This window comes from Pan paniscus, chromosome 9 (genome assembly GCF_029289425.2).
Source record: "Pan paniscus chromosome 9, NHGRI_mPanPan1-v2.0_pri, whole genome shotgun sequence".
Taxonomy (NCBI): Eukaryota; Metazoa; Chordata; class Mammalia; order Primates; family Hominidae; genus Pan; species Pan paniscus.
The window spans coordinates 121,657,181-121,669,992 of record NC_073258.2 but is presented as its reverse complement, the minus strand read 5'-3'; the positions used below and the strand labels follow the sequence as shown (position 1 = coordinate 121,669,992).

The following is a 12,812-nucleotide window of genomic DNA, read 5'->3' as shown; positions in this document are numbered from 1 at the left end:
TGTGTACTGTAACTACAAAGATGAGCATACCGTATACCAATTTTCTCCCAGAGTCTGATGGCCTTGATTCCTGCTTCTTCCCCTGTTGCCTTTTACAAGAACACCCTCATACCAGCACAACCCTCTACAGCACGGGCTCTCTACGGTGTGTGTGTGAAGGGGGAAGGGTGCATGTCAGAAGCGGCTGGAGGAGCATTCAGATCCCCTTCACAATCAGCACAGCAGCTAAACATGTTCTCTCTTCATCTTCTTGGGGAGGTTCTGTTAGCAGGGGAAGGCCCAAAGTCCAAAGTGTGAATGTCCTTTTAAAAAGCACAGCTAGGACACCTTTCTGGAAGCCAAACGTCTCTATCCTCCTATTAATACAACAAGACGGGCTGACACTCAGTCAGCAGGCTGAACACCAGAGCCTTACTGCCCCTTCTCAGTGACCCACACCGACCTACCATAGATGGATCAGTGAAATCCACAAATAATTTGAAAGCCATTCCATCTAATCATGGCCGTCTCCTTTAGAAGTAAACTTTTCACTGGCGACGCTAACAAATAGCAAAATTAACTGATTTGAATTTTACCATCTCATCCTTCTTCCCACTGCTAGTAGAGATAGCAATCAACAGAGAAATGGCGAAGGAGAAGCAAGCGAGAAAAGGAACAAAAGGCCTAAATACACACCAAAGACATTAACATGCCCTTTAATAATTACTATTAGCCCTTTAAATTAGTCAATTAATCAATCAGTAACTAATCAACTAGCTCTTTAATAATTAAGGATTGAGCACTGGTTGTTGATTAAAGGAAATATGTGTGTTTGCTTTAAAAAAAAAAAAAAACTTTAGAATGCCCACGTAAAGTCACTGTTAAACTGGTTCTAACAATAGGGGGTACTGGATTCAATGCTGTATTCAGTGGTTTGAGCTACCCTGACCCTGTCTGGACAAAGCTACCCAAAGAGGCTGTTCCTCTCCCGCATACCGACTGGCATGCCAATCCCATAGCCCTTGGTGTCCAGCAGGCCCCCAATCTGAGTGAGGTTGCAGTTTCGCTGCCGATAGTACTCGTTCATGGTGGATTCCAGGAGGAAGGCGTAGTTGGAATTCAACACCCTGGCGATTCCCTCCTCTGTGCTCTTCACGAACACGCTGGGCTGCTTGGAATACATGTAATTCCACATGCGTTGGTAGGTCTGGTAGCGGGAATTCTGGGAAAAGAACAAAAGGAAGCAGGATTGGGAAAAGAGGAAGGAAACGTTGGCTTAAAAAGAGAGGGAATCAAAGTGCACTTAAGATGCCGGCCCTTCTGCTTCTCCACCCGCTGATCACAGTCAAGAACCTTTTCCCTTTCTGTCTCTCAACACAAGATGTTCACTGTCACTGTGTAATGGCAGAGGAGGGAGTTGTGCCTTTGATACCTTTTATAAAAAGATGAGGAAGCAACAGCGCACTAAGGTCCTGATTTGGTCATTGGTTTTGCCTCATCTACCCTCAAGAGCTCTTCTACTGCCAACCTCCATTTTCCGGTAGAACTGAAATTCTGGCTGGGTACCTTCATTGTCCCTCAATTTGGGGCAGTGAACTTAGGTTCATTTAGGACTATACAGAGATACCCTTTGAAGAAGCAGTTTCCTATTTTCCATCCACCCTAAACCAATTGATCAATCACATATCCAATGCTGGCTGCTGTTTTACAAATAATAACAAGTCAGAGAACTCTGGGGGTCTATCCAAACTCTGTGTTTGCATGATGACTTCACTGTTCTCTGTGCCAGTAGGCACGGAGACTTGCCTGGAAAACAGAAAGCTGAAGGCATTGGACTTGTTTCATGGGAAAATGAACTTCTTGGATATTAGGTTGGTTAGACATCTTTTAACCCCAGGGGAAACCTGCTTTCCAAGAGAGCTTGAGGCATATGAAAACCACTATTCCATCTGGTCTGGCTGTCAGTCTTGGCGATCAATCAGTTTGCTTGACAGCGAACACATCGCTGTGGCAGGGCTTTCTCCTGAGCCTTGCAAGGGAAACTCAAAGAAGCCAACAGGGTCCCTATCTGATACCTATCAAGTCTGGAATCAGTGAAGCCAGTTCATCTTAAGCTGGTGTTCCTCAAACTTCAGTCATTCATGTATGAATCTTGCTCTGTCTAAATACTACCTATACGATTTAAATCACTTTAAAAATGTAAATGTATGCATTAACCCCATTCTATGCAGTAATATAAATAAAACTACAGGTTTGATTCACTGCATATATATACTTTTTTTCTAATGGCCATTAATATAAACATGAAACTATGGCAACTAAAAAACAGTTCCACCACATCAGACCTAAAATCATCTCAAGTACCACCACTCTGGCACCGGCTGATATTAACGCAAAGTTCTTTTGGGACCTCATTCCAGGTGTATTTTGTGGAGCAGCAGATAAATGAGCCCCATGTGGACCTCCAAACTATATGTTCAAAAGAGATAATGAGATGAGGAGAGATGTTTTTATCTCCAGCAGAGAAACATCTCAACTTTATTCTGCCCAATTCCCGATGCTGGTGAGCAACCAAATGGGGTTTACTTGGAAGAAGGTCATGCTGGAGCCTCCGTGAATTGTGCCATATTCAATGGCGGTCTGGTCAGCCAGGTCATCCACTGACTCAATGGGCACATCCATGCGCTGCACGGTCAGGAAGGCTGCCAGGTTGGCCGTGTAGGATGAGATGATGATCAGCGTGAATGCCCACCTATGTAGGAAAAGACGAGGAAGTCATCATTGCCTGGGCACTCCCTGGAGTCTTGGCCCCTGACCCCAGTCCTGCTGTGACACGGGAGAGACCAGGCATCTTTCTTATGAAAGAGCTTTCAGCTTAGTAGGGGAAGAGAAAGGAGGCAGGGCATATGATGTCAACAGAAATGAATCGCGTTTGTGAGCACTGCCTGGAAGAAGACAGTTGATTTGTTTTTCTTATTTCCTAAAGGAGATGATTATTGGGTTATTATTCAAAAGAGGTGTAGTCCATGCACATGAGACAGTTTTGGAGACTGTGAGAAATGAGCTAGTGAATGAGCTGCGGGTGCCAGCTCCAAGGGCTCTGTTCAGAGCTAGAGCAGGAGGGCTTCCTCACCTCCTCGTGCTGAAGCCAACCTTCAAATGTGCATCGCCAGGCAGTGAGCAGCTACCACGAGCTACATCCACTATCTCACTTAATCCCTAGAGCTCACGGAAGCAAAATTCTTATCCCAATTTTACAGGTGAGGAAATTGAGGCTCAGAGAAGTGAAGCAACCTGCCAAGTAACACAGTGATACATTCTTTGTTTTTTTTTTTGAGATGGAGTCTTGCTCTGTTGCCAGGCTGGAGTGCAGTGGCACGATCTCTGCTCTCTGCAACCTCCACCTCGTGGATTCAAGTGATTCTCCTGCCTCGGCCTCCTGAGTAGCTGAAACTATAGGCATGCACCACCATGCCCAGCAAATTTTTGTATTCTTAGTAGAGACGGGGTTTCACTGTGTTGGCCAGGATGGTCTCTATCTCTTGACCTTGTGATCCACCCGCCTTGGCCTCCCAAAGTGCTGGGATTACAGGCGTGAGCCACCACACCTGGCCGATAAATTCTTTTTTTTTTGGAGACAGGGTCTTGCTCTGTCATCCAGGCTGGAATGCAGTGGCTTAATCAGGGCTCAATGCAACCTAGAACTCCCAGGCTCAAGTGGTCTTCCTGCCTCAGCTTCCCCAGGTACTGGGATTATAGGTGTGAGCCCCTGTGCCAGCTGATAAATTTGTATTTTAAAACCAGTTCTGTAAATTGTAACAACAGAACATCTCTAATAAAGACTACCTGGCGAAAAGCACCTTTGAACTGCTGAAAGGCTGGAATTAGAAAATACTCTTACAATGGTCATGCTATTTCAAATTAGAAGATTGTTTTACTGAGTAGACAGAACTCATTTAAAATTAGAATAATTTTGCAGCTCAGGCAGCATATATGCTAAGTCCATTAAAAACTGTGTGTTCATTTTGGTAGGTTAAACAAGCCTTCTCCCATCTGGTCAACAGTATGGATCTACATCCCAATCCCAAGGGGCTCAAAGATAGATCTAAGCACAGTTTGGGATGGAGAATCACAAATTCTGAATCAGTGGAGCCTGAGTTCATGGGGCTTTATCCATCATAGAGACACTGAGGATGAATGCATAGTGATTAACACACAGAACTTGGCAACTTGCCGCTGCTGGGTAGATTTTCAAGAGCAGCAGGTCCCATTGCCCCTTTTGCCATTGTGACCAAGAACACTTGCTGGCTGCCTCCCCAGGAGTGAAGCAACAGGGGCATCCTCTGACTCGATGGGCATGTCTACATGGCAGACCACCGCGAGCGAACTGGGTTTTGGTTCTAGCTGTGTTCCACTGTGAGAACATGGGGGAAAACCACTCGCCTTCTCTGAGCTCATTTACTTGTCTAATAAATATATGGGGATAATCATGCCTGCTCTGCCTATTGCTGGAGAGTTGTGAGATAAAATGAAGTAATATGTCATGAGTGATCAGCAATCTGTAAAGGACTAGAGGGATGTGAGATATAGAGAAATGTATAGAGAGACCATCAGACTGAATATGGGATGAAAATCACCTGGCTGCCTCCTTCTGCCTTCCCTATCTGTGACCTGTAAGTAGCAGGTATCCCTCCATGCCCAAGGTCTGCTTTCCCTGCTCCTGCCTCAGCTCTTCTGCCCTATCGGAAGGTGCTCTCATGACCATCCCTAAACCGAGACCTGGGGCGGGCAGTCCCCAGGAGGAAGCCAGCACTCTGCAGCTGCTTAGCTGTGGTGGTGTGTGCTGGGGGTTAATGAGCCCTGGGTGTGGACATGACTTCAGAGTTGGCTACACTCTGGCTACACCCCAGGTGGCTATTTAGGCCATTGGTCACAAGGAAACTGGTCAGAGGGCACAAGCGGCTCAGTGCAAACCCATCGGCTCTGCTGAGAAAGGGAATGATGCCCGCTTCCGGAGGGGTCAGTGAAGCCTCGCTCCTGTGTCAAAGGGCATTTTCAGTTGTCAAACTGGCATTCTCTCCAGCGACATGGTGTTTTCTATCACGTGCTCTGGGTGAGGAGGCCGAGGTAGGCCACGATGGCCCTGTCTTCTGACCTCCCACTCCTCCATGGAACGGACCAAACCGAGGCCCTGATTTAAGAACTAGGAACTGTTAGTGTGCTGGGAGAGAAGCGCAGTGACCACCTGGAGTCGGGGCTGGCACAGGCCTGTCACGGTGGCTTGCATTTGCGCTGAGCCCCTTCTCACACAGCTCTGGAACAGTGACCAAGCCACCTGGGGCCAGCCATTTAAAGCAGCGCTGAGTCCTCCCCTCAGGGCAGGGCAACCTGCAGGATGGCTGGGTCCTGGAGGAGGGATTTCCTGGGGTAAGGGTAGAGCTGACAAGCGGATGAAGTGGGCAATGGGGTTCTAGCTGCATCCATCTGTGGGAGCAGGCACTCTCCAGAAGGAAAAGCGCCAGGGAGAAGCAGATCGGCATCCCCAGATGCTCCTCTCCCAGGGCTTCTGCCCAGGTTCCCGGATGTTGTGGGTGGGACTTCCGTGACTCCCCTTGCTGAGATCGTCCATCCCTCTTCCTGGAGACCTGAGCTCCTGTTCTCCATGGTGATCCATTCAGTGACTTCTCCAAACTATCTGGTAACAGGCGAGCATCTCGCCCAGGTTTAAATCGTGCTACATTTGTTGTTTATCAGGGATAATGGAAACCCCAGACAGGAAGGCATGGCTATCTCAGCTGCGTTTTCACCTGCCTAACAGCCCAGTGGCTCCTCCAGTAATTCCGTCCAGACCACCCACTCTGGGCACCAGTACTCAAGGGTGGAAACATCACCTTTCCTTTTCCTTTGGCTAAACAGGCTGAGAAGGAAGGGAGAGAACCAAGGTCGTAAGTCCTGTACGCTATGACAGCCAAACCCACAGCAGATTTTTAAGAGAGGATCAAAAACTTGTGTTCTGCAAACTTGCCTCTCTAGGCTATATATATATATATATACACACACACACATTTGTTTTGTCTTTCCTTTGCCCCCATAATGGTCTAATAACAATGATCAGTCCATATGTTTACATAGCACTTTCAAGTTTTCAAAGAGCTTTCCCACACATTGAATCATTTGCTCAACTCTGAACGACAAGAGTTGCGTTTTCCCACACTTGCTGAGGTGAACAGGCCAGCAAGCCCCCAGAGCCAGGGGCAGAGACACAAAGCCTCAGAAGGCTGGTAGAGGGGGTGTGATGTAGCAGCCAGGCTGGCTTCCTCCTGCAGGGACTTCCTGCCAGCAGGCTTATATTTGCATAAATCTGCATATGCCTTCTCAAACCTCAGGTCATTTTCAGGTCAGGAAGTTACCATTGCCTTGCTGAAATTCATCAAGGCTGTTTTGTCACCTCCTCTCCCTTCCTTCCTTGGCTCCCCTCTGCATCCAGACCCCAGAGAGTGAGTAAGGGGAAGGGGACCAGATGGCACAGAGCAGGCCCCATCCATTGCCCCAAGCTTCTGAGCTGGCAGAAAGCACTCGGCTTCCTGCGTGAGTCTGCTGTAAGAGGCAGAGGCTCTGGGGCTCTAGAAGCTAGAGCCGGCTTATCAGAGGGCCCCTTTTGTGTCCCCACCCCACCTGGCCTGGTTCACCTCTGCCTGGGGCCTTACCAGACGCCACTGACACAGCGGGTGGATAAGGCGCGAGGGGCGATGGTGGAGCCCTGCTGCATGAACCCCCCGACCGGAAACCAGAGGCTGTTGCCCAGGGAGTACTGGTTCACCAGGAGGTTGCACCGGCCCTGGGCACATGGGTGTGGGCTGTACCACTCGTAGGGCGTCAACCTGTGGGAGAAAAGGAACATACACTAGTGCCACGGAGGCGGGGTGTGAAGGGACACGGGCAAGCTCTCCTGGCTGGTCTCACCTCTGAGACCGGCCTGTGGCCTTGGGCAAGCCACTTCCCTTTGGAGTTTCGCAACCAAAAAAAAAAAAAAAAAAAAAAAAAAAGTGGGTTGAACTGGGTTAATGGTTCTCAAAGTTTTTTTTAATCAAAGAGACATTTTTACCCCCAATAAATTCTGATGTGGAACTCCAAAATACAAAATAGAGGATGGCCAGGTCCGGTGGCTCATGCCTGTAATCCCAGCACTTTGGGAGGCCGAGGCAGGCGGGTTGCTTGAGTACAGGGGTTCGAGACCAGCCTGGGCAACACAGCGAAAACCCGTCTCTACTAAAAAATACAAAAAAATTAGCCAGGTGTGGTGGTGTGTGCCTGTAATCCTAGCTACTCAAGAGGATGAGGTGGGAGAATCACTTGAGTCTGGGAGGTAAAGGCTGCAGTGAGCCAAGATCCCACCACTGTACTCCAGCCTGGACAAACAGAGTGAGACCCTGTCTCAAAAAAAAAAAAAAAAAAAAAAAAAAAGATGAAGTGGAGCCCCTGAGGCTAGGAGTGTCAAGAGGTGGACAGCCTGGGAAGCCGCTTGTTCTGTCACTGCCAGTGACAGGGTGATGAGAGAGATACTAGTGTCCCTTAGAACCACGGTTTGAAGACCCTCAGCCTACAGCAGTGGCCCTCCAGCCTTAGCCTACCTCAGAACCACCAAGCCAGTGTGCTGACACAGATGGCTGGGCCCAGCCTCAATGCTTCTGCACTGGTAAGTCTGGGGTGAGGCCTAAGAATTCCCAAGTTTCCAGATGATGCTGGTGCCACCGGGCCAGTGTCCACACTGAGAGCCACTGGCCTGGATGGTGTCTAAAGCCAGGCTCTCCCTGTCTCTGTTTCAGACCTCCCCAGACGCTTTCAAAAAAACAAAAAGAATGCTGCTGCTTGAGTTCCACTCCCAAAGATTCTGGTTTCATTGGCTCAGGTGGGGCCTGGACATCAGTGTTTGTTTAAAGCTCCCCAGTGAGTGTAATGCACGCATGGGGCTGAGAAGGGCTGCTCTAAGCTCTGTGCCTTGGGGTGAGGCGGGGACACTCCCCTGCTTTCCCTCTCAGCCTCACCACTGGCGTCTCTCTGAATGGCCCCTCTGATGCCCAGAATGCCTGCTCTTCCCCTGCCCGCCAGGGAGATGCTTGCAGCCCCGGCCCATCTTGTACGCAAAGCCTTCCAGCTCTGACGAGAGAAACTGTATGCACATGTGTGCACCCCCCAGGAGGGCGGGGTGCTGTGTGCTTGGTGTTATCTTCACACTGCTCTTTCCCATCCTGCACTCGGCCTGATGTGCACTTAGTGTTCCCACTGTCGCTGCCTCCCATTTCCATCCGCACCTCTCCTTCCTGAGTACAACACAAACGTCTCAGCGTTGGTCCTTTGACCTGTGAGATGTGCTCTGTCCCTCTGTGTGGGTCCCGAGGAGCTGGCTGGCACTCTGGTGCCCCACTTTGTTGGCTCCCAAGCCTACGGACCATTGGTGGGATCTGCAGAACTTCAAAGATACAGATTCTCAGGCCCTTCCCCTAGAGATTCTGAGCTCATGGGACCTGGGAATTCAAATGTCTAAAAGCTCCCTACAGGACTCTGAAGATCAGCTCTCTTGGGAATGGCTACCTAAGAGCTGTTGTTTTCAGACATTTTTTTTCCCTGTAAAATCTTACCCGAAGTACAATATATAAGAAATAAAAGTAGAGCTGGTCTGGATGAGGAGGAGTTGGGGACCCAGGGCTCTGGCTGCCCAGCCTTTTGTCATTCCACCCCCAAAGGCTCTGGTTGCTCCCAGGAGCCTTTGCAGTCCATAGAACCATGTTTGAAAATCACTACCTTAAGACAGAATACCCTAGACTCCAGTATTGTGTGTGTGTGCGTGTGTGTGTGTGTGTGTGTAGTGAGAGAGAGAGGCCGTATGGTTAGCCCTTTAGCACATTTTCTGTTAACCTTTCTGTGATGCTAGATGCTGGAGGGGGTGTGTTTGGATGTGGAGGGGAGGGAGGAGGGGCAGTGTAACACCACAGGGCTGGTTGAAAGCTCTAGGCTGCTGTGGGTATGCTGAAGCAGGCTTGTATGTATCTGCTCTCCAAACCCCAAGACTTTTCAGGGCCCTTGAGGTGACCTGAGTGTTGTGGCATGCCACACGCAAGGGCTCACATCCAAGGGGCAAGTGTGAATTACAGAGCAGTGGCACCAGGGCTCACAGAGACAGACTCCTAACATGGCAGCAGTGTGGCAAAGTGGAGAGGGGAGGTGTCAGACAGCGTGCTAGCTCCCCGTCTTGCAGGCCGTCACTGACAGCAGATACTCAACAGTGGCCATGCCTACAGGCCCGAGAGGGGTTGGTGGTGCCCAAGCAGCAAACTGTGCCAGTTTGAAAATGACCAGGTTGTCAGCAAGGCCTGTCTTTTTTTGGCTGCATCTTGTGGGCCCCAAAGACCTTCCTGATCTTGGGGACCTTGGTCTCCACTAGAAGAGGTATGTGCAGACAGGTTGATGCAACCCTTCTCTGGCAGTCTGGGAAGTGCCCTCAGGGGTTAGGTAGCCCGTGGTTCCCTAGGGCTCACCATGCGGCAGCTCCATCCCCAAGTGCCCCCATCAATCCAGTGAATGAAGGTGCCCTAGGGGAAGACCCCACCCACCCCACAGAGATGGGATGCGCACTCTAACACTGTCTGCCCTCCCACTGTGGCCTGGAGGCAAAGGTAACAACTGAAGAGACACCTGTAAACCAGAGCCACGGACAGCTTCCAGAAGCTCCTCCTGAGTAGTTCTCTGCTCCCACATAACAGCCCTTTGTGAGCCTCCACTGCAGTAAGTGGAGGGTTAGCAGCACCAGAGACCTGAGTGAGTGGCCTGGGAGCCACCAGGGCTCATCCCACTTCTGGAGGGTTAAGCTGGCTCTCCTGCAGCTCAGGCTGGCCCAACAGCCTGTGGCCTGGAGCGAAACTACCTTTTCTGTGCACAGTCTTGGGAGGCCACAGCCTCGGGCTGCTCCTCGGGTTTTTCCATAGGGCCAGGGCAGCCCCTGGTTTCCTGGGGATAGGGCAGGGCTTATTCTCCCCACTCCCTGGTCTGGCCCATGCGTCTCAACTCCGCACTTCTTGAAAACGCCTCTCTCCATCCCGTCTCCTTGCCGCCCGCCGCCAGCCTCCATGGTTCCCATTCGACAAGGCAGCTGTGTTTTCAGAGGCAGGCCCAGGCTGTCTGCAGAGAAAGCCTTCTCCCTGGCCTGCTCCACTGCAGCCCCCAGTGCCCCCAGTCCGGATTTGCAGGCTCTGTTTCTTGTCATTCGGCACTTTGTGGCAGATCCTTTGTGGCAATGACTGATGCCAGGGCAGCCAAATGCACAGTGCTTAATGAGAGTCATCTTCCTGCCAACCCCACCCCTCCTCTCTTCCCAGGGCTCCTACACAAGCAAGGGGCTTAGGTGGGGGTCTGGGGAGAAGTGGGAGGGGACAGGAGGCAGAGGTGCAGAAGCCAAGCCACCTGTCTGCGTCGTGCACAGTGGGGAATGTTTGGATGGGCAGCATGAGGTCGACAGCTGGGCAGAGAGCATTTCAGGCCCCCAGTCCTTCTCCTGTCCCTCTAGTTTGGCACCAAGATCTTCCCAACTCCTCCTTCCCCTCTCCTCCTCCCCACCCCCTCCCCAAGCAGTTCCCAGAGGTGGACACGAGGTGGCGGTGTAAGGACAGGGAAGGGAAGAGGAGAGTACCGAGCCACCAGGAAGAGGACACAGCTGACGGCCAGATAGGCTAGAAGCATGAAGAGCCAGACGCCCGGAGAAAATGGGTCCAGGAAGGAGAAATAGCCGGGTTTGCGTCCCTGGAAATGGAGAGAAAAACAAGATTCACCGCACACATTCAGTCAACATGACCTTGGGGCAGGCAGGGCGGGGCAGAGGAGGTAGTGAGTGTGGGTCTGGCCCCAGTTCCCATTTCTCTGGGTTCTGGGTGATTGGTTTAAATGACACCGGGAATGAGGGTGTTGCCGGGCTGCGCAAATGACACGACCCAGCCCTGACCTCAGCAGGTGACACAGAACAGCAGCAGGGGCCATGCCACTTCCTGGGGTGAGGCAGGCTTTGTGCTGGCAAAGAGGAACAACCCTCAGTGCCCCGAAGTACCACCCTGTGTCCTCCATTGGGGGTGGAGGATGGACTCAGGAAGCACCTTTGAGCTGCTGCTGTCTGCATTGCTGGATTCGACCACAGCATCCCTCTTAGACACTCACATCTTTTTCACCAGGATGCTAATACAACCGGAGTCTCTGGGTTTTGTTTGCGGGGTGATCTCACACAGTGAGACCTTCCCCCGTCAACCTCAAAACAGTCCTGGGAGGCACAAATTATTATTCTCATTTTACAAGTGAAGAAGCCAAAGCCGAGGGCAGTCAGAGATGTGCCCGAGGTTCCACAGTGCGTAAATGGAAGAGCCGGGACCCAAACAAGCCCATGTTTCCTGACTCAAAGCCCAGGGCTCACACCACTGCACCGTGGGAAAACACGTTGCAAGGCCAGGGATGAGTCTGGCCAGAGTCCTGTGAGCCAGACAATGGAGCCAGGAATGGAATCCTGGGCACCAAGCTCCCCGCCATTCTTCACGGGAAAACAAAATGGAATGAGAAGGATGGAGTTAAGTCATCTGCTCCAAGTCTTTAGCCGTGTGGTCTCAGGCAAGTCCCCACCGCTTTCTGGCCTCAGTTGGAGTGGGACTAGATCCGAGGTGACACACCAGTGGCTTATGGATGCATACGGCCCACAGAGTTGAATTGTTTATCCTGCAGCATCTACCTAGTTTGTATTAGTTGCCAGCGTTAAATAATTAGGTAACTTCACATACAAATCTAGATTTCTGGCTTTTTAAAAAATGGGGTGATCTGACACCACTGAGTCCAAGTTCCCAACTGGCTGAAGCTGAGTGTGGGCTGCCCACTGGAGACAGGGCATATTCTCTGCAGCTCCGTGCTGCTACCCTGTCTTGTCCCAGGCTGGTTTCTTTCATTTACTATAAAACCACTGGACTAGATGCACCCTAAGGACTATTGTAAATGGAAAACGCTATGATTCTATGATGCCAGAAATCCAGGAAGTCCATGGATAGGACTGAAAATCAGTACTAAGCTCAGGGTTCTATGAACAGGTAAGCGTTTAAGCTCAAGATCGTATCAGTCATGGCGCAACCTACTGTCACTATCAAGGCATGTCATTTTTACACTGGGGTTCCCAGAAACACAAAAGGGAACTCCCTTTGCCAATACTGAGCTAAACTCAACCAGCCTTCTGAGCTTTCATTATCCAGGGGAAGCTAGAAGAAGCTGAGAAACTCCAAGTAGCAATAGCTGTTTCCACGGCTGCATCTGAGGCAGGTGGGAGGAGACAGTTCTGCACGCTCCTGTTGTATTTGCATAGCCCCCATCATGGGTGATTTTCCGCTCCTCTTCTGGATGCTTTTCCCTTCCTTCTTAGGGAGCCGGTGGGCCTGCGGTGCAGTTTTACTTTCCTCTTTGGAGGGTACACGGAGAGGACGGAAATACTCATCCTCTGCCAAAAAGGGCAGCTGTTCTTGGGCACTGTGGCCTTTCAGCAGCATGACAGTGACCTCTCACGTGATCTATCTGAAATTGTTTTTCTTTCACAGTATTGGCTCAGACCACGGAACTGCCCTTTGATACCAATTGCAAGTTCTCTGACCCACTGTGGATCCATGCTCAGTCTGCATACAACACTCAGGTATTACTGGAAAAATGAAAAATCTGGGGGACAAAACCCAGTAACTTAGGGAAGGGAACAGAAGAATGAGGAGATCATTTGAGCTTGGCTCATCCCGTCATTACATAAATCCTCTAACAGAAGGCAAAGGACT

General features: G+C 50.5%; 1 protein-coding gene across 6 annotated transcripts in view; it reads right to left on the bottom strand.

Moving 5' to 3' along the window:
• Nucleotides 1-12,812, bottom strand: part of GRIK4 (glutamate ionotropic receptor kainate type subunit 4) — a 477,471-nt gene that overhangs the window by 23,593 nt on the left and 441,066 nt on the right. For 5 of the 6 annotated variants that reach the window (XM_057299272.2, XM_063608842.1, XM_057299271.2 and 2 more), the window contains 4 exons: nt 10,664-10,773; nt 6,687-6,860; nt 2,566-2,731; nt 976-1,201 (listed from right to left, as the gene is read on the bottom strand). In XM_057299272.2, the coding sequence (XP_057155255.1) occupies nt 976-1,201; nt 2,566-2,731; nt 6,687-6,860; nt 10,664-10,773 (676 nt within the window). The remainder of the gene's footprint in view (nt 1-975; nt 1,202-2,565; nt 2,732-6,686; nt 6,861-10,663; nt 10,774-12,812) is intronic. The other variant, XM_057299274.2, reaches the window with a different exon arrangement.